General features: G+C 43.3%; 1 protein-coding gene across 1 annotated transcript; it reads right to left on the bottom strand.

Moving 5' to 3' along the window:
- Positions 1 to 2,175: 2,175 nt before the first annotated feature.
- Positions 2,176 to 24,560, bottom strand: LOC116376555 (uncharacterized). The gene is made up of 6 exons (XM_031837830.1): positions 24,028 to 24,560; positions 23,459 to 23,589; positions 16,827 to 16,991; positions 15,939 to 16,050; positions 15,644 to 15,741; positions 2,176 to 3,356 (listed from the first exon to the last, which is right to left on the bottom strand). Exons 1-6 carry the CDS (start codon positions 24,308 to 24,310, stop codon positions 2,436 to 2,438), a joined length of 1,710 nt encoding a protein of 569 aa, XP_031693690.1. The 5' UTR covers positions 24,311 to 24,560; the 3' UTR covers positions 2,176 to 2,435.
- Positions 24,561 to 25,392: the final 832 nt, after the last annotated feature.

Raw genomic sequence — 25,392 nt, 5'->3', positions numbered from 1 at the left:
TGTAGACAAATACATTAAAAAGAAAAACAAACACATTAAATTATAAAACAGTTTGACAAGAGGGAGAGAAGAGAAAAGAGAGGGTGAGAAGTGAGCGAGATTAGGTGTGTGTGTGTATAAATCCATATGTGTAAGCAAGCATGTAATTGAGTACGTGTGTGTCCATATCCACTTCATAATGTTCAGATATTTTTACAGTTCCCATACCTTCTTTTCTTTCGTAACCTGAAGTCCCTGTAGAATTTAGTACAGCCATGGTGTTATGGAGCTGTCTCGGAATAGCTGTCCATTTATAAAGAGTTTGTCCATAATGATAAAGACACACTTACCCTTCTCCCTTTGTAGTTTTTGTACTGGATACAGTCTCTTACGACATTCGTTTATCTCCCTTGGAAATTGGTCATTGAGACCGAATTTGGTCCCTTTAAGCTCCCTTCCCCTGCTTTTGATCAGCTCCTTTTGTTAGTAGTGCTCAAATTATGCGATGATCGGTCGGGGACCCTTGGTCTTGTCACTCTGAGCTCCAAGTCTGTGTACTCGGTGGAAGAGCCACCTTGTTTACAGTCTCTATAGGAAGTTTCAAGGCAGATTGCATGAATTCTCTGGATTATTGGATGGGTCCTCAGGAATCCTAGAAAAAAATATATTTTCACGCATGCTACGACTTTGTTTGTCTAGTAGTGACTCCATCACCCTGTTTTCCCTGAATAGACCATCCTTGTTGGAATCGTGGATTTTTAACCTTGGCTGTGAGTGTCTTGTTTTCTCTTTGGAGCGTGATAATTTCACTCTGGCTGAACTCCAAACTCCCCCTCAGCCCTGCTACCTCCTCACACAACTTTTCCAGAGTTTTATGGATTCCAGCCAGAGCACTAGCCTCTACTTCAACGGTAAGCTAATTGTCCGTGTCTGTAGATGAATCTGTTTTTCTTTTCTTTGTGTTATTTTGTGAGGTAGTCGGATCTTTCCATGATGGAGTATGTTGTTCCTCTATAGCGTAAAGCTGTTGGTAATCGTTGATTTCCCTCAGGATCTCCTTAATATCCAGGTTGGCTCTTTACTGCAACCAGTTGTTTTACAAAAAGATAACAAGTCTTCCCCCCAACGACGACAGGTGTCTGTAGTACAGCCACCTAGCACTCGCGGAACACACGCAAAGGAACACAAACTTGCAGTCCCAGCCTTAACGGCTAACCGCATCGTGGAATCCTTAGCAACAAAACTTTAGTTCTGGTTAAAATTGATTTAATTAAAATGTTTTAACATAAACAACAAACCGAGTGTAGACAGTACAATGTTCTGTTGCACGCTCTGATGACGTATCTGATTACGAACAGTGCTGTTCCTATTTTCCTGTCCCTTAATTGTTTGAAACATGGACGTTTTGTCATATTCTGAGGTATGTCTTACCTTGATTTAAAGTAACACAGCCAAAATCCCACCATATAAACAGGTAGTCAATTATTTTATAACAACTTCATCATATTCTCCAGTTCTATTGGTTTTCTTTCTTTCATTGTCTAGCAGCCAAGGCATTATCCTTGTCATATTAGCAACCCATGATAGTTGTTGCATCTTTCTTTCTTTTTACATTCCTTAACAAACCATCTGTCCATCAAATCACTTGCATGTGCAGTGCACATATTAGAAAGGTGTTTTCCCGCAAATTGCATTTTTGAACATTCACACTTAGGCCTAATGCCGTGTGCACATTGCTGCACCTAAAATGTGAAGCAACAATAGTTTATCAACATTTTATGCTAAACATTCTGATCTGTTCCATCAGCCTTATTGATGCAGCGTATACCTCCACTGCACTACTTTGACACGCATCGTGGGGATTAAGAAGCGAGTATACTCAATGCACACTGAAAAATAAGTGGGTATAGGTGTATAACTGCATATACCCTACACTACTGCAAAGGATGGACTTTTGCCCAAATAAGAAAAGACCAGAGAGAACTAGACAAATCAAGACACACCACTTCCGTTTAACACTGAAAAGAAAGGATCTCATTGGTTGCCGTCAAAGCTCAAAGGGTGTGGCTAAATTAAAAAAGGCTCGCTGTTCTTTGAAATACAGTACTGCTTCTTATAATACATGTCAAATCTGCTATGATCAGTATCTTTCAAGCTGCGAGCAATTGTTTAGAAAGAACAGTGTGTTAACAAGAATAGAGTAGAAAATTATAGAACAACTTTATTCCATCATCACCTCAGCAAGGTACATTTTCAACTGTTCTTGTTTTAGCCTAGGTTTATGGTCTCTCTAAAAACATGTATTTACGCAAGCCTGTTTCAAATGACAAGTTAACAAAGGGTTAATAAGGGGTATGTGGTTAATTACCCTCTTACCCCAAGACACTTCACAATATAACTATGTCAGCTAAAGAATGGTTTCCTGACATCCCCTGTGTACATCTCAATCCACACTGCTACGATTTCTCCCCATTGTGGACACTCCTATGTCTGATGAGGTTACTCCGGAAGGGGAAGCTCTTGTAACATAGTTTGCACTTGAAAGGCCTCTCCTTGGTGTGAACGGTCTGATGCTCCTTCAAATAGTTTGCCCTAGTAAAGTGCTTCCCACATGTGGCGCAGCTGTACGGCTTGTCGCAGTCAGTCCTAATATTCGGCCTCCCACGTTGTGACCCAATGACACCAGAGGAGGTAGAAGCAGGAGTTTTTGAGCTCCCTCCTTGACCACTTGCCATTGTTTGGGTGTTGCTGGGATTGTGTGCTATGTTATAGGCTAAATACTTCTCGTGGTGAATGCCCATCCTGACCCGGTCTGTATTGGTGGGGTAACCCTGAGGCAACTGAGGAAGGCTAGACCCAGGCCCAGGATTTCTATGAACCCAGTCACTAGGCATTAGACAAGACCCTGAAGGAGAAGACAAACTTGCTGATAGACTACCACCAAGGGTGTCTCCCACCAGTCTCTGTGAAGACTGAAGCCCAGGGTGACCTGCTCTGTTCATCATGGATACTGTGGTGTTTTTATCATAGGAACAGGAGGGTCTATCTCTATCAGCCCCAGGCCCTGCTTCATCCCTGCACTGAGACTGTGAAGAGAAGGGTCTGGGCTGCAGACTGGATCCCTGACTGGAGCCTCCGTCTCTCTGATGACCACCAGGACTGAGGTTGTTCAGTCCACCTGTCCACTGGTTGTGTTCTGTGTGGTGGTGGAGTGTCTGTCCCTCGCGGTTCGGTTCTGGTTCTGACTCGGGGAGGAAGAGCGACGGCTCCTGATCCAGGATCCTGATCAGGGGCCAGGTTTTGTGACACGCCGCTTCAGAGGTCCAGTCTCTCCCGCCAGCAACACTGGATATCAGCAGGTCCTCATGGACTGCAGACTGTAAACACAAATTGTACAGAAGAGCAAATAAAGGTTATATAAAATAAACTCTTTATTGTAGACACAGAAACATGACATGATATTACAAAATGTTAACCACAGTCAAGCCCATCTCTAAACACTGTGATTCAAGTACCCAACAATATGGAGCCATTGGAGTTTATTATAAAAAATTGCCATATTAAGTATAATGGAAACTCAGTCCCTGCAATGATACAAAAATAACCAAGTCAGTCAACACATTGTTAACTTTGACCATTTTGTTTAAATTAAATACAAACACTCACATAAGTACTTTGCATGTGTGTGATGCGTCTAGTGCCGTAGTGTAGTGGTAGTTAGTGATTGCCGCCTGCCTGCTTGTTGCTTGCTACTTTATGCTTTCAGCTACTGCCGCTGGCTAACCCCAAGCAACTCTGTGTAGCAAAAGGAGGAGCCATGTACAGTGCATTCAAAAAGTATTCAGACCCCTTTCCTTTCTCCACATTTTGTTATTTTACAGCAATATTTTAAATGGATTAAATAAATAAAAGTCCTCATCAGTCTATACACAGTACGCCATGATGACAAAGCCAAAACAGATTTCTAGAAATGTTTGCACATTTATAAAAAAACAAAAACAGAAATACCTTATTTACATAAGTATTCAGACCATTTGCTATGGCACTCAAAATTGAGCTCAGTGGCATCCTGTTTCCATTAATCATCCATGAGATGTTTCTACAACTTGATTTGAGTCCACCTGTGGTATATTCAATTGCTCGGACATGATTTGGAAAGGCACACATCTGTCTATATAAGGTCCCACAGTTGACAGGGCATGTCAGAACAAAAAACAAGCCATGAGGTCGAAGAAATTCTCCATAAAGTTCCGAAACAGGATTGTGTCGAGGCACAGATCTGGGGAAGGGTGCTCAAAAAATGTCTGCAGCATTGAAGGTCCCCAAGAACACAGTGGCCTCCATCATTCTTAAATAGAAGAAGTTTGGCACCACCAAGACGCTTCCTAGAGCTGGCCGACCTGCCAAACTGAGCAATCGGGGGAGAAGGGCCTTGGTCAGGGACGTGGCCAAGAACCTGATGGTCACTCTGACAGAGCTCCAGAGTTCCTGTGTGGAGAACCTTCCAGAAGGACAACCATCTCTGCAGCACTCCACCAATCAGGCCTTTATGGTAGCGTGGTCAGACGGAAGCTACTCCTCAGTAAAAGGCACATGACAGCCCGCTTGGAGTTTTCCAAAAGGCACCTAAAGGACTCTCCGGTGTGATGAAACCAAGATTGAAATCTTTGGTCTGAATGCCAAGTGTCACGTCTGGAGGAAACCTGGCACCATCCCTACGTTGAAGCATGATGGTACCAGCGTCATGTTGTGGGGATGCAGGAGACTGGTCAGGATCGAGGAAAAGATGAACGGAGCAAAGTACAAAGAGATCCTTGATGAAAACCTGTTCCAGAGCGCTCAGGACCTCAGACTGGGGCGAAGGTTCACCTTCCAACAGGACAACGACCCTAAGCACACAGCAAAGACAACGCAGGAGTGGATTCAGGACAAGTCTCTGAATGTCCTTGAGGGGCCCAGCCAGAGCCCAGACTTGAACCCGGTCAAACATCTCTGGAGAGTCCTGAAAATAACTGTGCAGACAACTCTGGGTCCTAGCTTTGGACGCAGAGAGAGTGGCACTGTCCCAGCGCAACAGCTCTCCCACTATAATCAACTCACGCGCAGGTATCTCGTGCTTACACCACAGCCCTACAGCAGTGGAGGAATGGCGAAGGGACAGGGAGAGATGTTCACTGGCAGTCATAGCCACGAACCTGTATGTTGGCGGTCTAGGATATTGGACACTCATCTTTGTAACCAGGACAGAGAAAATGTTCAGCAGCACCGTGGATATCTGAGCAGCCCTTTTTATGACAGCACTGTTCAACCTAACCTAGGGAAGGGGCTAGAAAAGGTGCCTTAGAAATTGCCTGCCCTACTGAATCTGGCCAGCTTACTGTGGCTGGCAGATCATCCCCAAATGGTAGAAACACAAGCAATGGGCCTCCAGAGTGGCGCAGAGTCCAGACTCTGTCGCAGACTGGAAAACCAGTTAAACCGGACAAAAAGAAGCTCGTAATAAATGCTTGGAACGTTAGAACAATAAATGAACAAAAACTCTGTCACACATCACGAGAGAAGAACTCTCTTGCTGTCCAGAGAACTGAGCAGATGTAAGATGACATAGCAGCTCTGAGTGAAACAAGGTAAGCTGACGATGGCACCATCACTGAATGTTTTTCTGGAAAGGGAAACCAAAAGATGAAGACTAAATACAGGGGTTGGGACGTGCCATAAGAACCAACCTTCACAGGCACCTGCAAGACTTACCCTCCAGAATAAATGAGAGGCTAATGAAAATCAGGATTCCTCAACAAGACCAGGCATGCTACAATAATCAGTGCCAATGCACCTACATTACCAAGCCCTGCCAATGTGAAAGAGCAGTTCTACTCATCCAACAACTCCCTGGAGTGACAAACTAATCATTGCTGGAGACTTCAATGCCAGGGTGAGCAAAGAGAGCACCAACTGGCAAGGAGTGATTAGCAAAGATGGAGTGGGAACCATGAATGGAAATGGGCTCCTACTCCTGAGCAAATACTCAGAGCATAGCCTCACCATCATAAACACCATCGTTGGGCAAACAGACAAGTACAAAACTACATGAATGCACCCAAGATCCAAGCACTGGCACCTGATGGATTATATCATTGTGCGACAGACCGACATTAAAGATGTCAAGAATACAACAGCCATGCATGGCGAAGAGTGCTGCACATAGAATGGTGAGAGTGATCCTTGGTATACACATCGTGCCAAACCACCCAAGGCGGCACATAAAAATCTACACCCTCCCCAGGGAAGCTGCAAGAAGCTCAGTTGCAAGGCAGCTTGGATACTCAACATGCAATCTACATCAACCCCACGGATACCCCTTCGGAAAAATGGGAGGAGTTCAAAGAGACTGTACAGGAATCAGCAACAAAACTCCTTGGCACTAAAAAGAGAACCCACCAAGACTGGTTCGATGACAAAGATGACGAAATCACGATGATCCTGAAGGAAAAGAACGCTGCATTGTCTTTACAAAACAACCCCCAATCTGCCTCCTAGAGAAACAAGTTCAAACACTTGCAGCAAAGACTGCAGAAGCAGCTCCGATCGATGCAAGATCAATGGTGGATGGGACTAGCAGAATGCACACAAATGTATGCAGACACACACTGCACCAAACAGTTATTTGAATGCCTCAAAACCATCTAGGGACCGGTGAAGTCTTGCACATCACCTCAGATCTGCAGATGGCAAAACCCTCCTCAGAGACGAAACAAGTGTTGCAGAGAGGTGTGTGGAACACTTAAGCAATCTCCTGAACAGACCATCCACTGTCAACCCCACAACCATAAACCTGATGCCCCAAAAGGCCATCCAACATCACCTGGACGAACCACCTATACTTGAGGAAACTGAAAAAGCTATCCCCATGGTATCGAGTCATTCTGAGTCATCCTCAATAAGTGAACCTCTCAGAAGACAACCTCCCAGAAGCGCAATGTGGATTCAGGCCTGGTCACAGTGGACATGATATTTATCATCAGGCAAATACAAGAAAAATGTATTGAGCAAAAGATGGACCTCTACTACATGTTCATAGATCTCACCCAAGGCTTTTGACACGGTGAACAGGGGGATTATGGAAGATCCTCCACAAATTTGTCTGCCAGCAAAAACGAGTCAACATTATCCATGTACTCCATGACGATGCAAGGCCAGATCCACTGTGGTGGTGATATCTCTGAAGCTTTTCCCATCTCCAATGGCATCAAGCAAGGACTTATCTTGAGCCTGATGCTGTTCAACTTCTTTTACTCTTGTCCTAAATCTCACCACGAAGGACCTTAACAAATTAATCTACATCAGATACAGGGATGATGGTTCAATCTACAACCTGTGCAGGCTAAGAGCAAAGACCAAACCACAAGAACCCTCTATGCTGATGACTGTGCCCTACTTGCACACACAGAGGCAGACCTCCAGTATTTATCAGACAACTTTGATAAAGCTTGGGAAAAAACTGGAATCATCAACCATCACCCCTGTCCAACCCAGTGGTCTCCAGCATCCACCTAAGTGGAACCGAGCTCCAGAATGTCGCCCACTTCACATATCTGGGGAGCACCATCTCCAAGGACGGCTCACTTGACCAAGAAATAACTAGCAGAATTCAGAAAGCAAGCCAGTCATTGGGAAGGCTGAGGAACAGGATAACACCATCACTCTTTCCACAAAAGTGAAAATCTACAATGTGGTAGTCATCATAACTCCGTTGTATGGCTGTGAAACTTGTACAGTCGCCACTTCAAACAGCTGGAAATATTCCATACACAATCTCTGAGATCAATTATGGGTATCCGGTGGCAAAACAAGGTCTCCAACCTGGAGGTACTGCAGAAAGCTAACAGCACCAGAATTGAGGCTACCGAAAACACAACCTCAAGTTCTGCAATATCCAGCCCAGCCAACTCAGACATTTCCTCTACCCGATCCATCTGGCACTCAAACGCTCACCGCAGTAGACAACTTTGAGCGGGACAGAAACAACTATCTGCAGCCAGAGAAAAGCGTCATACTCGCACAATCACAACACCACCAGAAGCACGTCTGTCCCTCATGCTTCAGTCTGCTCTTCAAAAAAAAGCAACTCAAGAACCCACAACAGAAATGACATCCACGAGTCGTCATCGTCGAAACCGACGGACTACTAGAGAGAGATAAGGGAAATAGCCAAGGCAGCCGACACCTAGTTAACGTTGTATTTAACAAAATGGTCACACATACTCACATAACATGAAGTATAGTACTTTTATTGCACAGAATGATGTGACAAGTAGAATAACTTTTGTCACTATGGTAACACTTGACCTTTTCTGTAAATCTGGTACCCTCGCTTTGATAAAATGAATTTTAGAATACTTAGGAAAAGGTTCAACATTACAGTACACACATCTTTACTACTCCATGTCAAGTAAACATTAATTAAGGCACGATCATTATCTGACTATAAAAGACCAGTATCAAACTAAGGTTGTCACTCTTCATCCGTGAAGTATTTTTACAGAAACCATCACACCAACCATCACCATATAATCTACTCTGCCTCATCATCATAATAATACATTATATTTGGCAGATGCCTTTCAGGGAAATCTTACATTAAAAGTAGGCCTACATTAAATAAAGTGCTGTACGAAAGATCATAAAATCAAGTGCATCAATCCAATTAATATTTAAATAAAGGACCAGATGAAACAGGTCAGATAAAAAGAGGGAGGGATTGGGTAGAGGATACGAATACGGTTTAGGGTAAGGTTTTATGTTTAAGGGGTAGGATTGGGAATAGGATACGGACCCGGTTTTGGGTGCGGGTTAGGGGGACACATATAGTGCATTAGGAAAGTATTCAGAACTTTTGACATTTTCCACATTTCATTACGTTACAGCATTATTCTAAAATTGATTCAATTGTTTTTTCCTCTCATCAATCTACACACAATACCCCACAATGACAAAGGCAAAACAGGTTTGTAATTTTTTTGCAAATAAAATATAAGTAAACAGAAATATTCCCTTTACATAAGTATTCAGACCCTTTACTCAGTACTTGGTTGAAGCACCTTTGGCAGCGATTACAGCAAAGTCTTGGGTATGACGCTACAAGCTTGGCACACCTGTATTTGGGGAATTTCTCCCATTCTTCTCTGCAGATCTTCTCAAGCTCTGTCAGGTTGGATGGGGAGCGTCACTGCAAAGCTATTTTCAGGTCTCTTCAAAGATGTTCGATCAGGTTGAAGTTCGGGCTCTGGCTGGGCCCCTCAAGGACATTCAGAGACTTGTCCCGAAGGCACTCCTGTGTTGTCTTGGCTGTGTGCTTAGGGTCGTTGTCCTGTTGGAAGGTTTACCTTTGCCTCAGTCCTGAGTGCTTTCGATCAGATTTTCATCTAGGATCTCTCTGTACTTTGCTCTGTTCATATTTCCCCACAGCACGATGCTGCCACCACCATGCTTCACCGTAGGGACGGTTCCAGGTTTCCTCCATATGTGACGCTTGGCATTTAGGCCAAAGAGTTTACTCTTGGTTTCATCAGACCAGAGACTCTTGTTTCTCATGGTCTGAGAGTCCTTTTCGGTGCCTTTTGGCAAACTCCAAGCAGGCTGTCATGTGCCTTCTTACTGAAGAGAAGCTCTGGCCAGTCTACCATAAAGGCCTGATTGGTGGAGTGCTGCAGAGATGGTATCCTTCTGTAAGGTTCTCCCATCTCCACAGAGGAACTCTGGAGCTCTGTCAGAGTGACCATCAGGTTCTTGGTCACCTCCCTGACCAAGGCCCTTCTCCCCTGATTGCTCAGTTTGCCCTGGCAGCCAGCTCTAGGAAGGGTCTTGGTGGTTCCAAACTTCTTCTATTTAAGAATGATGGAGGCCACTGTGTTCTTGGGGAACTTCAATGCTGCAGAAATGTTTTGGTACCCTTCCCCAGATCTGTGCCTGGAAGCAATCTTGTCTACCAATAATTCCTTTGAGCTCATGGCTTGGTTTTTGCTCTGACATGCACCATCAACTGTGGGACCTTACATAGACAGGTGTGTGCCTTTCCAAATCATGTCCAATCAATTGAATTTACGAGGTGGACTCCAATCAAGTTGTGGAAACATGTCAAGGATGATCAATGGAAACAGGATCCACCTGAGCACAATTTCAAGTCTCCTAGCAATGGGTCTGAATACTTATGTAAATGTGTTATTTTTAATTATAATGCACAAAAAAATCCAAAGGATGGAATAAATTAAAATCTCACCCATCTACACACAATAACCCATAATGACAGTGACAAAAAAGTGACATTTTTGCAAAATGTATTAAAAATGAAGTACAGATATGTAATTTACATAAGTATTCACACCCCCGAGTCAATGCTTTGTAGAAGCACCTTTGGCAAAGATTACAGCTGTGAGTGTTTCTGGGTATGTCTTTCAGAGCTTTTCACACCTGGACTGTGCAACATTTGCCCATTATTCTTTTCAAAATACTTCAAACTCTGTCAAATTGGTTGTTGATCATTGCTAGAAAATCCATTTCAGGTCTTGCCATAGACTTTCAAGTAGGAACGTTCATTTTCCACTCAGGAACATTCATTGTCTTCTTGGTAAGTAACGCCAGTGTAGATTTAGCCTTGTTTTAGGTCATTGTCCTGCAGAAAGTTGTCTGGTGGAAAGCAGACTGAACCAGGTTTTCCTCTAGGACTTTGCCTGTGCTTAGCTCTATTCCGTTTATTTTTATCCTGAAACTCCCCAGTCCTTCACGATTACAAGCATACCCATAACATGATGCAGCCACCACAATGCTTGAAAATATGGAGAGTGGTACTCAATAATGTACTGTATTGGATTTGCCCCAAACACAACAGTTTGTATTATGCAGTATTACTTTAATGCTTTGTTGCAAACAGGACGCATGTTATGGAATATTTTGATTCTGTACAGGCTTCCATCTTCTCACTCTGTCTATTAGGTTAGTATTGTGGAGTAACTACAATGTTGTTGATCCATCCTCTGGTTTTTCTTATCACAGCCATTAAACTCTGTAACTGTTATAAAGTCACCATTGACTTCATGGTGAAATTCCCGAGAGGTATCCTCCCTCTACGGCAACTGAGTTAGGAAGGACGCATGTATCTTTGTAGTGACTGGGTGTATTGATACACCATCCAAAGTGTAATTAATAACTTCCTCATGCTCAAAGGGATATTCAATGTCGTTCAACGATGTTTTTTTACCCATCTGTCAATAGCTGCCCTTCTTAGTGAGGCATTGGAAAACCTCCCCACTATTTGTGGTTGAATCTGTGTTTGAAATTCACTGCACGGCTGAAGGACCTTACAATTTTCTGTATGGGTGGAGTACAGAGATGAGCTGGCCATTAAAAAATCAAGGTATTATGTGACTTGTTAAGCGACGGTTTACTCTTGAACTTACAGTTGAAGTCTGAGGTTTACATACACCTTAGCCAAATACATTTAAACTCAGTTTGTCACAATTCCTGACATTTAATCCTAGTAGGAATTCTTAGGTCTTAGGTCAGTTAGGGTAACCACTATTTTAAGAATGTGAAATGTCAGAATAATAGTAGAGTGATTTATTTCAGCTTTTATTTATTTCATCACATTCCCAGTGGGTCAGAAGTTTACATACACTCAATTAGTATTTGGGAGCATTGCCTTTAAATTGTTTAACTTGGATCAAACATTTCAGGAAGCCTTCCACAAGCTTCCCACAATAAGTTGGGTGAATTTTGGCCCATGCCTCCTGACAGATGGTGTAACTGAGTCAGGTTTGTAGGACTCCTTGCTCGCAAACACTTTTTCAGTTCTGCCCACAATTTTCTAGAGGATGGAGGTCAGGGCTTTGTGATGGCCACTCCAATACCTTGACTGTGTTGTCCTTAAGCCATTTTGCCACAACTTTGAAGTATGCTTGGGGTCATTGTCCATTTGGAAGACCCATTTGTGACCAAGCTTTAACTTCCTGACTGATGTCTTGAGATGTTGCTTCAATATAATCGACATAATTTCCCTCCTCATGATGCCATCTTTTTTGTGAAGTGCACCAGTCCCTCCTGCAGCAAAGCACCCCCACAACATGATGCTGCCACCAGAGCCCCAGAGTGAATGAGAGGAGGAGGAGGGCGGCGGAGGGAAGAAGCATGATGAGCGAGTGCCTGTTTTTTCTAAATGTTTTCCATGTGTGATTTTTGTAAATAGTAGATCTTTGTTATGCTAAAGTCTTTAGGAATACACTGTTTGTACATATTTATACCGTGCTTCACGGTTGGGATGGTGTTCTTCGGCTTGCAAGCCTCCCCCTTTTCCTCCAAACATAACGATGGTCATTATGGCCAAAAAGTTATATTTTTGTTTCATCAGGCCTGAGGACAAAAAGTACAATCTTTGTCCCCATGTGCAGTTGCAAACCTAGTCTGTTTTTTTTAATGGCGGTTTTGGAGCAGTGGTTTCTTCCTTGCTGAGCGGCCTTTCAGGTTATGTCGATATAGGACTCGTTTTACTGTGGCTATAGATACTTTGTACCTGTTTCCTCCAGCATCTTCACAAGGTCCTTTGCTATTGTTCTGGGATTGATTTTCGCTTTTCGCACCAAAGTACGTTCATCTCTCTTTAACAGCGTGGATTTTTGCTCACCATTCTTGTGATCATTTTGACCCCACGGGGTGAGATCTTGCGTGGAGCCCCAGATCGAGGGAGATTATTATGCTGTTGTTTTGGGATTGATTTGCACTTTTCGCACCAAAGTACGTTCATCTCTAGGAGACAGAACACGTCTCCTTCCTGAGCGGTATGACGGCTGCGTGGTCCCATGGTGTTTATACTTGCGTACTTTTGTTTGTACAGATGAACTTGGTACCTTCAGGCATTTAGAAATTGCTCCCAAGGATGAACCAGACTTGTGGAGGTCTACAATTTTTTTCTGAGGTCTTGGCTGATTTCTTTTGATTTTCCCATGATGTCGAGCAAAGAGGCACTGAGTTTGAAGGTAGGCCTTGAAATACAAATTATGTCAATTAGCCTATCCGAAGCTTCTAAAGCCATGACATCCTTTTCTGGAATTTCCCAAGCTGTTTCAAGGCAGTCAACTTAGTGTATGTAAACTTCTGACCCACTGGTATTGTGATACAGTGAATTATAAGTGAAATAGTCTGTCTGTAAACAATTGTTGGAAAAATGACTTGTGTCATGCACAAGGTAGATGTCCTAACTGACTTGCCAAAACTATAGTTTGTTAACAAGAAATTTGTGGAGTGGTTGAAGTGAGAGTTAATGACTCCAACCGAAGTGTATGTAAACTTCCGACTTCAACTGTATTTAGGCTTGACATAACAAAGGGGTTGAATACTTAATTCCACTTTGACATTATGGGGTATTGTGTCTGTAGGCCAATGTAATTGTGTAACACAACAAAAATGTGGAAAAAGTCAAGGGGTGTTAACTGAATACTTTCAAGGCACTGTAGCTATACTGAGAAGACACGGGGGTCGGGGGGTTAAGTAGGACAGAGTCAATGACAGACCACAGGTAATAGGTTATAGGCATCCTTGAAGAGATGTGTTTTTAGGAGGTTTTTGAATGAGAATACTGTGTCTGCATATTGTATGTGTGGGGGGGGGAGTGCATTCCAGAGCCTGAGGCAGAGCAGTTGAAGGTTCAGGCAACCATGGTGGAGAGGCGGCAGGTAGCCTAGCGTTTAAGAGTATTGGGCCAGTAACCGAAAATGTTGTTGGTTCGAATCCTTCAGCAGACTAGTTGAAAAATCTGTCGATGAGCGAGGAACTTAACCCTAATTGCTCCAGTATTGCCGTCAATAATGGCTGATCCCTGGCTGTGACCTCATCTCCCAGGGTGTCTCAGATATAAAAAAAAAAAACATATTTCCATTTCACATCTAACACTCACACTGGTTAACCACTAATACATGCAGTGAAACAGGACAAATATAAGCACCCCCTATTTGACCTGTGAATGGGGGGTGACATGGAAACCAGCAGAGGAGGAGCAGAAGGGGCACGTGCTGGGTGAAGGTCAGAGAGGTAGGTGGGTGCCAAGTTGTGGGGTGCTTTGTAGGTGTCGGTCTTAAAGTTAATACGGGATTGCACAGGGAGCCAGTGTGGATTGATGAGGATTGGTGTGATGTGATCGGTTGATCTGGTGCAGGTGAGGATTCTGGCAGCAGAGTTCTGGACCAGTTGAAGTCGGTTGGTGAGTTTGGGAGGTAGAGTGTTGCAATAGTCCAAACGGGAAGTGATGAGGGCATGGATGAGGGTTTCGGTCCAGAGTGACACCGAGGCTTTTGACTTGTGTTGACAGAGGGACCGGGAAACTATCTATGGGGATGCAGAGGTTATACTGGTGTAAGTAGGTGGTGGTGGATGTCATGGATTTTCAGGAACTTGTTGCTGAAACTTGTTGCTGGGTTGATGAGGTTGCTGAGTTGATGAGGTCGGAGTAGTAAGATGTTCTTGCAGCTGAGAGGGCGTTCTTTTATATTTTAACAGGTGATCTGTGTATGCTTGAGAAGGACGTACCAGACCAGTCCTCTTGCAGCCGTCCACTGGCTTTTAACTGGCGTATCTCGGCGGCGTACCAGGGAGCAGTGGGTGAAGGAGACTGAGCAGGTTTTGAGGGGAGCGAGGGAATCCAGGGAAAAGGAAAGGCAGTCATTGCAGTTAGTGATGAGGGGACAGGGAATAAGGACTGGGGTATGTATTAATAAGGCTCATGAGATCAGTGGGGTTTATGTCATCATACTCATTTTTTCCCTCAGTTCAGCTCTTCCAGTTCCTTATATATCCAAAACCAACATAATTAACTACAAACTAACTAGTACTACATTACATGTCACTATACTATACATTGGCCATGAGCATTTTCTGCTGGTGTATTCTGAGGTAGCTGTATTCTCTCTCCTGTATGGACCTTAAGATGATCTTCAGGTGGGAGAACCTCTTCTCACACTGGGTGCAGCTGTAGGTTTTCTCCCCTGTGTGGACCCTCTGGTGCCTCTTCAGGTTGAACGAGCGGGAGAAACTGGCATGGCTCAGATAGCAGCCGAATGATTTCTCCCCCATGTGTAGCCTTTGGTGGAGCTCCACCTGTTTAGGGAAACTGAAGACTTTCCCACGGGAAGCGCTTCTCTTTTCCACCAGATCTACTGACAGTGTTACTACTACTGTCATTTGTCAATGGACTTGTGTATCCATTTAGTGTTGAGGCACTGGCATTGTCTGAGGTCTGGTTTAACATTAGGGGAGTGTGAGGAGGATGAAGGCCAGGTAGTGTCTGTGATGTCACAGGGTCCATGTTCCAGTTGATAGATCCTATAGAAGGCAGGCTGAAGGCAGCACCTGTTAGGGGGTTAATCTGAGACACCATCAGTCTCTCTGAATCACAACTATAGGAGCAGGTCGGAGCATTTCTAGCAGAGTCTGTGTCTGTTCTCTCCTGCCGCATATGGACACCTCCCCGTCCCTGCAGAACAAATCTAAACCTCGTCCTGGTCTCAGCCAGTCTGTTTCATGGAGACTAAGTTCAGACGTGGTTTTCTACTGTCTGTTTCTGGTTGTGGTTAACAGTGTTGTTCCCCAGCCCAAAGTTGAGGACGCTGTCCCATCCACTGACCTCCACTATGTTGTCCCGCGGGCCCTTGGCTGCACCTGTCTGGGTCTGGGAATCCAAGATGGCCGCCCAGTCTCCTCTGTCATCCTCCAACCAACCACCTGCAGAAAGAGGTTATAAAATAAACATGGCAGAGAAAACTTTACATATGTTTTTTTTGGTTAATTACCTGGTCAAGTTCATACATTGTGTTTTTTTAATGTAAACATAAAATTGTATTGATTTCATTTTATGTAAGTGCACCACTATTCCCATTGAAGCATATCTATTATGTTCTGTATACGTATGTCTCCCTTACCTTGCTCCCCCATCTTTATTCCACTCAGCAGGTCAATGCTCTCTGGTCCGTCTTCTACTGTCTCCTCTTTGACCAGCAGCAGATCAGGCTTCCCATCCTCCATGTCTACTGACTGTAAGAGATACAGAGTGAGAGGATGTTGGATCAAGAATTAAGGATTGCTATGAGTACTATGCAAACGTGTTAGTTGATTTGATTATTTGACACACTTTAATGGTTTGATAATTCAAAGACATGGTCCCACACTTAAGACAAAATGAATCAAGACCTGGGCCCGTATCCACTGTTGGGTTTTGAGAATGTGAAATATACTTATTCATGTCACTGATGGAGTGCTGAGGTTTAGAGGGTCTACACCAGAAGTTAAGGGTTATAGGAGGAAGGTATATAGTGTGTGCAATTAAGCTTGGTATGTGTTGAGTGCAGGGAAGCGATTACATGTGGCAGGCATTGATAAGGGAAGAGAGCCATGGATTAGTGACAGATGGGGGTTGAGGTCAGGTCAGCTTAAGGGAGAAATAGAAGTTTATGGCCCATATCACTAGTGTCCTGCCTAGGAGTAAAGAACAATGTTTGTACAGATGGGTAGGAGGAGACTCAGCCTAGGAGAAAGGGTTAAATATCAGTGCTTGTGTGAAATGTCTTTTGTCTGAATCCAGCTGTTTGGTTAAGCTTCTCTAGTGTCCGTCGAGTTATTTACTCTGAAAATAAGAACCTAACACCACAAATCATCTAAGAGTAAGAGTGCTGATCCCCACTTGTCTATATAGTCTTATTCATTAAGATCTAAAAGGCAAAGGCAAAACTGATCCTAGATCAGCACTCTGATCTTTGTGGATACAGATCCTGACCTAATACCATTCAGACAGTAGTTTACAGTGGGCTCACCTCAGTGAGACTCTGTGTAGTCCTGTGCTGCTCAGCTGGTGCCTCTGTGGGTTCAGGAGGAGGTGTCGTCTGGTTGTCCTCCATGACCATGGTCCCCTCAGGGTTCCCCAGACCCTCCTCACACCCCTCCTCCTTCACCAGCAGCACCTCTGGACTCTCCTCCTCCTGGAAGAGACAGGTGATACAGACATACACTCCCTCAGGTACGTACACACAGATAATAAACAGACTTTCAACATGGAGTGTTTACCCATCCCCACTATGTTTGAGTCCTATACTGTAGTTACAAAATGACTTCATTGTTAAACCCATCATGGTGGACATAAGTGGTTGTGGTGTACATTTTGACGTGTACAGTAGGTGTTTGTTAGTGTGTGGATATATTTTTTTATTTTTAAGTGTATATTGGTTATATAGCGCTGTCATGTTTATGCAGAATAGACTGAGATCAGATGTGATGCATACTAAAAAGAGTCTCAATGAAAGTCTGAATAAAACATCCCATTTTGTGTTCATTAAACAAACAAGTTTTAAATGACACCATATGAAAACCACACATACCCGTCTCAACAAAAAATGTGCATGAACTTGATAAACTGTAGGGGCTGTGGTATATGGAGGGGGTGGTATATGGCCAATATACCACGGCTAAGGGCTGTTCTTAGGCACGATGCAACGCGGAATGCTAGGACACAGCCCTTAGCCGTGGTATATTGGCCATATATCACAAACCCCTGAGGTGCCTTATTGCTATGATAAACTGGTTACCAACGTAATTAGAGCAGTAAAAATAAAGGTTTTGTCATACCCGTGGTATCTGATATACCATGGCTTTCAGCCAATCAGCTTTCAGGGCTCGAACCACCCAGTTTATAACAGGCTATAGGCCTAGGCTATACAAAGTGCGCGGAGAAGCACAGGGAAAAGTTATACGTCTAACTTTGTTCCTGAGTTTTTGCGCTGCTGGGATGTTGTAAATAAAAACTAGGCTACACTGCAAGTGATATTCCAATCATGAGCCCTGGTCTTCCCTGCTCTTGCTGATGTAAACATTTTTGTGCTGTCTAACTAATGGCTGTGCATGGTGGCACTTCACGAGGCAAGTCAAAGGCTTCTTCAGAAAATCATTTTTTATTTGTCCATAAAATGCAATATACTGTATCTGTGGAGGGACTGGTAGAGGGTGGACCTAGTGCTATAGTAGGATTTAACTGTACTGATTTTGACACTGTTGTCTGTGGTGATAGTTAACTGTGGAGAGGACCGTACTAGAGGTCGACCGATTATGATTTTTCAAAGCCGATACCGATTATTGGAGGACAAAAAAAAAAAAGCAGATGCCGATTAATCGGCCGATTTTAAAAATATATTTGTAATAATGACAATTACAACAATACTGAATGAACACTTATTTTAACTTAATATAATACATCAATAAAATCAATTTAGCCTCAAATAAATAATGAAACATGTTCAATTTGGTTTAAATAATGCAAAAACGAAGTGTTGGAGAAGTAAGTAAAAGTGCAATATGTGCCATGTAAGAAAGCTAACGTTTAAGTCCCTTGCTCAGAACATGAGAACATATGATAGCTGGTGGTTCATTTTAAGACGAGTTTTCAATATTCCCAGGTAAGAAGTTTTAGGTTGTAGTTATTATAGGAATTATAGGACTATTTCTCTCTATACCATTTGTATTTCATATACCTTTGACTATTGGATGTTCTTATAGGCACTTTAGTATTGCCAGTGTAACAGTTTAGCTTCCGTCCATCTCCTCGCTCCTACCTGGGCTCAAACCAGGAACACAACGACAACAGCCACCATCGAAGCAGCATTACCCATCACTCCACAAAAGCCGCGGCTCTTGCAGAGCAAGGGGAACAACCACTCCAAGTCTCAGAGCGAGTGACGTTTGAAAGCTATTAGAGCGCACCCCGCTAACTAGCTAACACCAACCTAATCTCTGGAGTTGATAGGCTTGAAGTCATAAACAGCTGCTGGCAAACGCACAAAAGTGCTGTTTGAATGAATGCTTACGAGCCTGCTGGTGCCTACCATAGCTCAGTCAGACTGCTCTATCAAATCATAGATTAAATTATAACATGATAACAAACAGAAATACGAGCCTTAGGTCATTAATATGGTCGAATCCGGAAATTATCATCTCGAAAACAAGACGATTATTCTTTCAGTGAAACACGGAACCGTTCCGTATTTTATCTAACGGGTGGCATCCATAAATCTAAATATTCCTGTTACATTGCACAACCTTCAATGTTATGTCATAATTACGTAAAATTCTGGCAAATTAGGCGGCCCAAACTGTTGCTTATACACTGACTCTGCGTGCAATGAACGCAAGAGAAGTGACACAATTTCACCTGGTTAATATTGCCTGCTAACCTGGATTTATTTTAGCTAAATATGCAGGTTTAAAAATATATACTTCTGTGTGTTGATTTTAAGAAAGGCATTGATGTTTATGGTTAGGTACACATTGGAGCAACGATACGCACCACATCGATTATATGCAATGCAGGACACGCTAGATAAACTACTAATATCATCAACCATGTGTAGTTAACCTGTGATTATGATTGATTGTTTTTTATAAGATAAGTTTGATGCTAGCTAGCAACTTACTTTGGATTACTGCATTCGCGTAACATGCAGTCTCCTCCTGGAGTGCAATGAGAGGCAGGTGGTTAGAGCGTTGGACTAGTTAACTGTAAGGTTGCAAGATTGAATCCCCCGAGCTGACAAGGTAAAAATCTGTCGTTCTGCCCCTGAACGAGGCAGTTAACCCACCGTTCCTAGGCCGTCATTGAAAATAAGAATGTGTTCTTAACTGACTTGCCTAGTTAAATAAAGATTAAATAAAGGTGTAAAAAAATAAACAAATAATAAATAAATTGGCCAAATCGGTGTCCAAAAATAAAGATTTCCAATTGTTATGAAAACTTGAAATCAGCCCTAATTAAATCGGCCATTCCGATTAATCGGTCGACCTCTAGACCGTACTGATAAATGCATAGATCTGAATAACTTGACACAACAGATGAGAAATGAAAATAATGCTGTTGAACCACCAAATCTGAAACAAATTGTATGGGGGTGGCAGGGATGTTTGGGAGGACCAGAAAGTTAATCATAATTATTTTTTTTAAATACATTTTTTGGTTACCATGCTATTTCAACGGCAATACATTCTGTTATGCAGCATAATGAAACATTTAATTTCCAATTTTGGGAGGAAGTTGCGAAAACTTTGCAATGGCGGATTGGAAAACTGTTTGTCACTAAACGTAGTGTCAAATCTTAGTCATATTTGGGACAAGAATAGAGGTCATATTTATACATTCTATTGCTAGTGACAAGGTGAAATTAAACAAAATGGTAGAAACAGAGAATGTATATGAGGCCCAGCTACAAAACCTACTGTCTGTCGAGAGTTTAAATGAGGGAATGTCAACTGCTCAGAGAAGACCCTCAGGCTGCCAACTTAATATGCAAAATGTACACACTTTGAGGATAAAGAGGTCTCCAAGAGTGTCAGTGGTGCAGCCACCCAAGACACCCAAGATATTGGGAATGAATACTACCACAGAGACAAAGTTGTAGTAGAGATTTATCAGATGAGGAAATCGTAGTGGTGGGCACCAATATTGATAATTTTATATAATATCAATACCATTTGATATTTATTTGAGTGAGGCATATCGTGATATTTGTTTATTCTTCCTTTGAACCTACACTGTTCTCTAAAGAAAGCACACATGACTGTTCCTGCATGAACAAAACCCTCTCACTGCTTAGCATACTTTTTTTAAAACGAACACTGAAACAGGCTGCCTAGCATACTTAATTGCCTGCTGATGGACCGTCAATTGTGGATGTCAGTGTGTGAACAGGCTGTGGCTCGGGTAGTAGTTGTCCTTTTTGGCATTCCTGTGACATCTGGTGCTGTAGGTGTCATGGAGGGCAGGTAGTTTGCCCCCAGGGATGCGTTGTGCAGACCGCACCACCCTCTGGAGAGCCTTGCGGTTGAGGGCAGTGCAGTTTCCAGTACCAGGCTGTGATACAGCCCGACAGGATGCTCTCAATTGTGCATCTGTAAAAGTTGTTGAGAGTTTTAGGTGACAAGCCAAATTTCTTCAGCTTCCTGAGGTTGAAGAGGTGCTGTTGCGCCTTCTTCACCACACTGTCTGTGTGAGTGGACCATTTCAGTTTGTCTGTGATGTGTATGCTGAGGAACTTAAAACGTTCCACCTTTCCACTGCTGTCCCTTCAATGTGGATAGGGGGGTGCTCCCTCTGCTGTTTCCTGAAGTCCACGATCATCTCCTGTGTTTTGTTGACATTGAGTAAGAGTTGTTTTCCTGACACCACACTCCCGAGTGCACTCACCTCCTCCATGTAGGCTGTCTCTTCTTTGTTGGTAATCAAGCCAACTACTCTTGTGTTGTCTGCAAACTTGGTGATTAAGTTGGAGGCGTGCATGGCCATGCAGTTGTGGGTGAACAAGGAGTACAGGAGGGGGCTGAGCACGCACACTTGTGGGGCCCCAGTGTTGAGGGTCAGCGAAGTGTAGATGTTGTTTCCTACCGTCACCACCTCGGGGTGGCCCGTCAGAATGTCCAGGACACAATTGCACAGGACGGGTTGAGACCCAGGACCTCCAGCTTGATGATGAGCTTGGAGGGTACTATGGTGTTGAATGCTAAGCTGTAGTCAATGAACAGCATTCTTACATAGATATTCCTTTTGTCCAGATGGGATAGGGCAGTGTGCAGTGTGATGGCGATTGCGTCGTCTGTGGTCCTGTTGGGGGGGTATGCAAACTGAAGTGGGTCTAGGGTGGCCGGTAAGGTGGAGGTGATAGGATCCTTGACTAGTCTCTCAAAGCACTTCATGAAGACTGAAGTGAGTCCTACAAGGCGGTAGTCATTTAGTTCAGTTATCTTTGCTTTCTTGGGTACTGGAACAATGTTAGCCATCTTTAAGCATGTGAGGACAATAGACTGGGATTGTGAGCGATTGAACACACCAGCCAGCTGGTCTGGGAATGCTTTGAAGACGCGGCTCGGTATGCCATCTGGGCCAGCAGCCTTTCGAGGGTTAACACATTTAAATGTTTTACTCGTGTCGGGGGGGGGGGTGGGGTGGCAATCCTTTTTAGCGGGCTACGACGGTGACACGGTATTATCCTCAAAGCGGATAATACACGTCACGGACACCGACGTCACAACTTCCAGTTTGTCTGGAAGCGTGACGTCGGTGTTCGTGGCGTGGTTTGGATCTCTTTTTGTAGTACGTTATTTTCTGTAGACCCTGCCACATGCGTCTTGTGTCTGAGCCGTAGAATTGCGACTCCACCTTGTCCTTGTACTGGCATTTCACATGTTTGATTGCCTTGCGGAGGGAATAGCTACACTGTTTATATTCAGATATATTCCCAGACCTCTTTCCATGGTTAAATGCAGTGGATCGCGCTTTCAGATTTGTGCAATGCCACCATCAATCCACAGTTTCTGTTTAGGGTAGGTTTTAATAGTCACAGTGGGCACCACATCTCCAATGCACTTTTTTATAAACGCACTCACTGAGTCAGCGTATAGGTCGATGTTGTTCTCGGAGGCTGACCGGAATATTTTCCAGTCTGCCTGATCAAAACAAACTTGAAGCGTTGCTTCCAATTGGTCGGACCAGCGTTGAATGGTTCTCGTCACCGGTACATCCTGTTTGAGTTTCTGCCTATAAGACGGAAGGAGCAAGATGGTGCATTGGTCAGATTTGCCAAAGGGACGGCGGGGGAGGGCTTTGTATGCATCACGGAAACTAGAATAGCAGTGGTCGAGGGTATTGAGCATGCGTGTAGCACAGTCAATATGCTGGAAGAATTTAGGTAGACTTGTTCTCAAATTTGCTTTGATAAAATCCCCAGCTACAATAAATGCAGCCTTAGGATGTATGGTTTCCAGTTTGCATTTTGTCCAGTGAAGTTCCTTGATGGCCGTCTTGGTGTCTGCTTGAGGGGGAATGTACACAGCTGTGACTATAACTGACGAGAATTCTCTTGGTAGGTAAAATGGCCGGCACTTGATTGTACGGAATTCTGGATCGGGTGAACAGAAGGACTTGGGGCATTGCAAGGTGGTTTCTACAGAACATACTGAGTACTCCCAACCTGAATTTTACCTCTGCACATACAATAGTCTATTTCTCTATAAGCCAATATGTAATGTAGGCCTACAGTGTATTGCATTGGGACCAATAGAGTAGGTGGAGGAGGAAGTGTTCCTGTATATAGACCTCAGTCCCCCATAAAATAACACAATTTCTAGATTCTGTTTTAAATCCACATTTAATATCACTTAAATATGCACAAATATGAATCATTGTTACTGTTATGACAATTATTTTTCATATCATCATTTAGAAAAATGTTGAAGTACTTTTTAGTGTTCCTGATGAGACGCTAATAGACGAGAGGAGATTTAACAAGCTCTCCTATGGCAGATACATTAGGATGTACATGTATGCAAATTAATAGCTATGTGGAGCCTTTCTGAAATAAAACGGGACAAATTTGATGTACTGTAACTTTTAATGTAATACTATTACACTAACCTCTATCACAATAACATGCTGGGTTGAGGTTCCACTCCCCTCATCAACAGTGATTGGTTGGTGATCTCTCCATGTATTGTGTCCCGCTGGCTTCGCAAAGCTCCTGTGGCCTCCAGTGAGATGTCCTTCACCTGAGAAAATGATTGGGTAAAAGGGGTGGTTCAATTATGTACTGTCAATGCTCAATTGTATGGTGTACATTATTGACACTGTCTACAATTGGCAAGGATGTAAAGTAACACTTCTTATGACTTCTTGATATACTATTTATTGAATGATTATGTTCCGTGCATCACATTCTTCTTGAGTATGATAATAGGACATTCAGTAAATCAATAATCTACTTGGAATATGATCTTGTCTTTGTGCAAGAATAATTAGTTCATAATTGGCCTGCCTAGTAAAAACAAACAAAGCTCAAATAAAAAAGTTGAGGATGATAGTTAAGTAATAAGGGGAAGTATTGCATACTATCCAAAAACTGTCCAAGACCAAATTCTGGACAACACACACGAGCAGAGGAGAACCGGGCGACAGGCCCCGAAGCATCGGCCTTCTGCAAAATGTACCTCTTGCCATTCCTCTGTATCGATCGAGGATCTTGACACTACTGGGACGACTGGCGAGGGCGCGCTCTCGGATTGTCCTTTCTGCGCGCTCCCGTGCCACCTTCAGTTCCATTAGCTGAAGTTTCCTCCGCAATGCCCTGTTTTCTTTCTGGCTTTGAGTTATTTCCAAACGAAACACTGCATAGTCGTCGTCTACGAGTTTACAGATATCTGCCACGGCTGAATTCGCTAGCACCTCCATGATGGAGGCTATTTGAGAGTGAAAAACCATACAGTTAGCCATTGTTATTTTTAGCTAACGTTAGCTGGCTAGCGTTACCTATATAACGTCTGTCAACCAAGTCCTGTAACCAACGCGAATTAAATACAACATCGGGTAAGTATGTGATGCTGTGTAGTTAAATTAGTCAAATTGAGTTCCCTCGTGTTAATAAACGTCTAAAATAACAATAAAAACGCTGACGTGGAAGTGCTTCTTGGTCATTGTTTACTTCCGTTTACGCTCTTCTTCATTTGCGTTTCCAGCAGACTAGATGCTGTATTGCTGCCTTTCTCAGGTCAGAGCGCGAATTACACATTTCAATACTCTACATGACCAAAAGTATTTGGACACCTGCTCGTGGAACATCTCATTCCAAAACCTTGGGCATTAATATGGAGTTGGTCCCCAGTTGTATCTATAACAGCCTCCACTTTTCTGTGAAGGCTTTCCACTAGATGTTGGAACATTGCTGCAGGGAATTGCTTCCATTCAGCCACAAGTGCATTAGTGAAGTCAGGCACTGATGTTGGACAATTAGGCCTCCAATTCATCCCTAAGGTGTTTGATGGGGTTGAGGTCAGGGCTCTGCAGGCCAGTCAAGTTCCTCCACACCGATCTCGACAAACCATTTCTGTATCGACCTCGCTTTGTGCATGGGGGCATTATCATGCCGAAACAGGAAAAGACCTTCCCAAAAACTGTTGCCACAAAGTTGGAAGCACAGAATCGTCTAGTATGCTGTAGCGTTAAGATTTCCCTTCACTGGAACTAAGGGGCCTAGCCCAAACCATTAAAATCATCCCCAGACCATTATTCCCACCTCCACCCAATTTTACAGTTAGCACTATGCATTGGGGCAGGTAGCATTTTCCTGGCATCCGCCAAACCCAGATTTTGACACTAGAAATAATGGTTGTTTTTAAATGGCCTGAGGGGCAGTTGACTTTTAACAAATCACATAATCAGTTACATAGACTCACTTGGTTAAATAACAGGGGTTGACATGATTTTTGAATGACTACACCTTCCGCTGTCCCCCATACATACAACATCTGCAAGGTCCCTCAGTCAAGTAAAGCACAGATTCAACTACAAAGACCAGG

This window comes from Oncorhynchus kisutch, linkage group LG12 (genome assembly GCF_002021735.2).
Source record: "Oncorhynchus kisutch isolate 150728-3 linkage group LG12, Okis_V2, whole genome shotgun sequence".
NCBI classification, from domain to species: domain Eukaryota; kingdom Metazoa; phylum Chordata; class Actinopteri; order Salmoniformes; family Salmonidae; genus Oncorhynchus; species Oncorhynchus kisutch.
This window is presented reverse-complemented; position numbering and strand designations above follow the sequence as displayed.

Excerpts from the sequence above, each read along its gene's own strand:
- LOC116376555 (XM_031837830.1), bottom strand. The coding sequence starts at position 24,310 with ATGGCTAACTGTATGGTTTTTCACTCTCAAATAGCCTCCATCATGGAG. Across the intron at positions 16,992-23,458 it reads AGCATGTTATTGTGATAGAG|GAGGAGGAGAGTCCAGAGGT; the intron begins GTTAGTGTAATA and ends TGTCTCTTCCAG. Across the intron at positions 3,357-15,643 it reads CGCGGGACAACATAGTGGAG|TCTGCAGTCCATGAGGACCT; the intron begins GTCAGTGGATGG and ends TTGTGTTTACAG.